General features: G+C 47.2%; 1 protein-coding gene across 3 annotated transcripts in view; it reads left to right on the plus strand.

Annotated features, from left to right (window-relative positions):
- Window positions 1-761: 761 nt before the first annotated feature.
- Window positions 762-4,593, plus strand: part of LOC106815160 (transmembrane protein 196-like) — a 5,807-nt gene continuing 1,975 nt past the window's right edge. The window contains exons 1-3 of one of the 3 annotated variants that reach the window (XM_014819595.1): window positions 762-1,389; window positions 1,986-2,042; window positions 3,966-4,110. In XM_014819595.1, the coding sequence (XP_014675081.1) occupies window positions 1,234-1,389; window positions 1,986-2,042; window positions 3,966-4,110 (358 nt within the window). In that variant the 5' untranslated portion in view covers window positions 762-1,233. The remainder of the gene's footprint in view (window positions 1,390-1,985; window positions 2,043-3,965; window positions 4,111-4,593) is intronic. The other 2 variants (XM_014819602.1, XM_014819609.1) reach the window with 2 other exon arrangements.

Below are 4,593 nucleotides of genomic sequence, written 5' to 3' on the forward strand. Positions count from 1 at the left end.
TGTGTGTGTGTGTGTGTGTGTGTGTGTGTGTGTGTGTGTGTGTGTGTGTGTGTGTATGCGTGTGAGTGAAGCACGTCGATAAGCGTGTGGCATTTGAGCCGTCATTTAGACATTTGGGATGTTACATGCCATTATGGTCGATGTCGCGCTCAGCCGCATACATATGACGCTCATTGTCACAATGATTTATTATTCATTATAGTGCTTCGTCTACGAATAAGGCAGTAGGAGAAGTGTGTACAGTCGGAGTTTACAGCAAGGGTCATTAGCGATTAGCCAGAGAAGCGAACATTTTAAAGAGCTTGCTAACCATCAGTCATATATCGTCGTTTTCGCGAGTGCGAATTCCCTGATTTTACAGGAAAGGATCTGCGCATTTGTGCGAAACATGTGGTGACGCTAATTTAGGCAGCAACGACTCTCAGCGGTCTGATGAATGTCTCATGCAAGCACGTCGGTCGTCTTCTCTACTGAGCAGCGTCGAATCTCAATGAGATATTCTGATTGCGATCCAGGTCGCCCCCGTAGCCCGGCTGAGCAAGCGCTGCCATCGGGGGAACGGCTGGCTGCACGCGGCTACGCAAACATCCCCCAGAGTGAGATCAATCAATATGTGCGTCTGTAGCGCGACCATGACGAGCCCATAACCCGCTAACGAAGTTTCTAATTATCGTCGCCAGGTAAGAGTGCCTGCAGCCACAGCAGCAGCACCGGAAGCAGGAGCAGTAGCACTAGCAGCAGTAGTAGTAATAGTAGTAGCAACGGCCACAGCAACAGAGGCGGGTGTAGTAGCAGTAGCAGTCACACCTGCATTAGCGGGGGTAGAAGCAGTAGCAGTAGCAGTAGCAGTAGCAGTAGCGCCACACGTAGCGGAAAGGCACAGATTAGCCGCGCCAGCAAGGATTACGAATCCTGCCGCAATTATGTGACCCGCCTGAGGTATCGACAGCGGAGCCACGCGTCTCTCCCGCGCGTCACTTCATCAGCTTCCATTCACGTGCAGCTCGTGGGAGGGATCAATCGTGCACACGAAGACTCCCCGTAGACGCTAGCGTCTGCCAAGTGTTTCCCATACAGAGAGCGGCATATGCGTTGTTGCGGTGCCGCTACTACCGCCATCGTCGTAATGGAGCGATATAGCATCAGCAGCGTTTCTCGTCTATACCACGTCGCTACAAGCTGACTACCGCACGCCAGTCGGACGAGACGACGTCGCGGTGCGTGGCGTGTACCATGTACAAGAGAGTGACAACTTTTATTAACTTGGTAGCTTCGCTGCATACGATCATGGGCATCGCGAATATCGTCATCGGCGTCACGGCCGTCTCGCAGATTAAGATGTGGACGGCGCACAGTGGCGCGCCTATCTGGAGCGGCCTTTTTGTAAGTGTTACACGTCGTGTGGATGTATACTTACGTCCAAGGAGTAATATTACATGTGTCCAGCGTTTCACTACGTAGGCCTAATACATCGATAGCTCTCCTTGTCATCATCACTCATGTGGAACGTTGCCATTTTCAGCCACCGCCACATCAATATTACCAAGAGCTCATAATAGAGAAATAGAATCTCTATTATGAGCTCTTGATATTACATAATATAGTACCTTCCAGCGAGTACTAGATATTGTTCTTCATTCCCTTGATATATATTACCTTGATTATACAACTTATAATATATATATATATAATGTGGGCGTTACATGCGGTATTATTTGTCTATATATATCACATGCTCTGATGTATCGCGTTTTGTGAGCTATTTTCCCGCGCACGTGTGTTATATATATTGTATTTCTTCTTTGAGATGTTACGCGCGATGCATATCTGTCTTCCATGATGACGTATTTCATTGAGTAATTAGCCCACTCTTCGTAGCAACAACCGGATGGCAACCGTTGTCGCTGACAACGTCAGGTGCACAGGGATTCAGACGACGCATTTATTTTGGGGGTATATCGATCTTAATTTGCTACCTTTTTCAGTTTGCTGTCAGTGGTATTACGGGGTTCCTCTGTGCCAGGAAGCGGACGTCGTGCAGTGTGAGTAGCATCAGTGCTCAGTACGTGCAATGTAAAGCAAATAGCGTGAACAGTCATAATTAATTACACACGCACATACGGGCAAGCACACGCACACATGCACGCACATACGGGCAAGCACACGCACACATGCACGCACATACGGGCAAGAGATCACGACCCACGGGCAACCACGACTCAACGGCAAACAGTGGCGCACACGATGCGCATATAACGGGCAAGCAGCACGCACACATGCACGCACATACGGGCAAGCCACGCACACATCACGCACAACGCCAAGCACACGCCAAGCGGCAAGCAACTACCGACACATGGCCACGCACATAACGGCAAGCACTCACATTCATGCCGCACAATGAATACCGGCAAAGCACACGCACCCAATCACGCCACAATACGGCAATCACACGCACAACATGGCGCGCACATACGGCAAACACCCCAGCCACATACACCGCGATACGGCAAGCACACGCAGCACGATGCCGCACATCACGGGCAAGCAGCACACAGCACGCAGCATAACGGCAACATGCACACATCGCACGCACATACGGGCAAGCAACACGCACATCACACGCACAAAGCGGCAAGCACTACCGCACACATGCACGCATACGGCAAGCACCCACACATGCACGCACATGCAGCAAGCACAGCGCTACCATGCACCCCACATACGGCAACCGCACACCAACGCAGCAACAAACCACAATCACCACACCGCACACACACAAAACGCGCGCGCAGACAACCCCCCCACCACAAGCAAAAAGAGATCGCATATAGTTACTGAGAAGCTATACAAGTAAACGAGCCCTGTAACTAAAAATGTGCCATAGTTTTCCTAATAGTGCTTTAAGAAGGATGTTATTTATTATAAGGCAGCGATGCGCAGAGAAGCATTACGAAGGTCGATCCGCCATGATGGCGCAAACATTCGTATATATGATTAATATCACAGCTTTATTTACTGTCCCTGCGTGGACATCTCATGGGTCTATAAAATTATTATATCCATGTCATCGTATCATCCAAGAACACTTTCACTCAATACTCATGGGTGGGTAAATGCCTGTGCGAGCATTATTTCACACGAAAGTAAGTCGTCAAATCCAGTCGTTATAGTTGCAGACGAATGGCATGAAAAGGCGAAATCTTTCGGCGCACAACCAAAGCGTGCTGTATCCATGAGCAATCGTGTGGAGGTTTGAATTTAATAGGAAGACGTTTGTTGAACGGCAGTTAACCTGAATTCCATTCGATAAGGAGTCTGTATAAACCTACGCAGTTTGCAGTGCGTATCGCGCTGTAACCTGTCAGTCCAGCTTCGTGCTGTCGAGAGTGCAACTGAAAATCAATGGCTTTATATGCTTAATATCATAAAATCCGCCAAGCTTCTCTTGCGGCGGAGGGCATGCAATTAGCCTCATGCGTACGACCAGTCGTTTGTATAACAACGCGGCGTGAGCTCGTGAGCTGTGTGCTATTGCGGCATCGCGATCAGCGTTATTATATTATATAAGGCCTACAGTGATTTGTTGACCAACACATGCATGCTAAAATGTACGCGACCGTGTAGGCGCACGAGTGTGCAGTCTTATTCGCCAATTCTTGCTGCTATTATTTACACATGTCTAGTAGCTCCAGGTCGATCTATATGCACGCAGTGTATTAGCGCTGCATTCGTTTCAATACGGTCACTTCAAGAAAATAAATTATATATAATGTATAAATATATATAAATAAGGAATGCATGGGTAAAATGACGAAATTTTATTAAAACTGAGAGCTTTATCAAATATTGTATCGTTAACGTCCTAAACTAACTCAATGGGAACGTGCGATTTTGAAAAAAAAAATATTGTGACAAACAAATCTGCAGATTCCATCTGTTTGATAGTGAGGAAAATGTTGCAGATTACAGCGTTCATGTTCTTCTGCGTCGGCTCACTCATCACGACAGCGATCAGTATACAGATGCTACGACTCGGGCTGGGCGAAGCCATACCACCGGCGCGCAACGCGAGTTGGAACGTCGTCATCGCCGGACTCGTGGTCACAGGTACTTACCATCCAAGTCACGGCGATCCGCATCCGATATTTAAATGTGATTTATATTTAAATAGAATTTATATTTGGTCTTATGATTCAATTATATCGCGCTGCGAAGGTTATAAGTTACGTAACATAATCTTTTCACTCATTTACTCTCCTAATTATTTGCCTTTACCGTACATTAAATATTACTAGTGCAACGAATAGGACATCATCATCTATATACATGTTCATGGGAGGAAATCATGATAGAATTCGAGTTAAGCAACTACAATATCACCCTAGATAATTCGTCTTCATGTAAATTATTTCTCGTTATAAGACGAATAAGCCGAATTCATATACTAGGTAATTGTATCTAAAAACGTCCAGCTACAAACATGTCCACCCCTGCTTTTCACTTACGGTAAATCCGAGATGGTTAGATGACGAGGGGAGTACGGGAGAAGGGGGAGACGGGAGGGGAGGGGGCGGGAGACGGGAAAAAAGG

The sequence above is a fragment of the Priapulus caudatus genome, unplaced genomic scaffold (assembly GCF_000485595.1).
Source record: "Priapulus caudatus unplaced genomic scaffold, Priapulus_caudatus-5.0.1 Scaffold28, whole genome shotgun sequence".
Classification (NCBI taxonomy): Eukaryota; Metazoa; Priapulida; class Priapulimorpha; order Priapulimorphida; family Priapulidae; genus Priapulus; species Priapulus caudatus.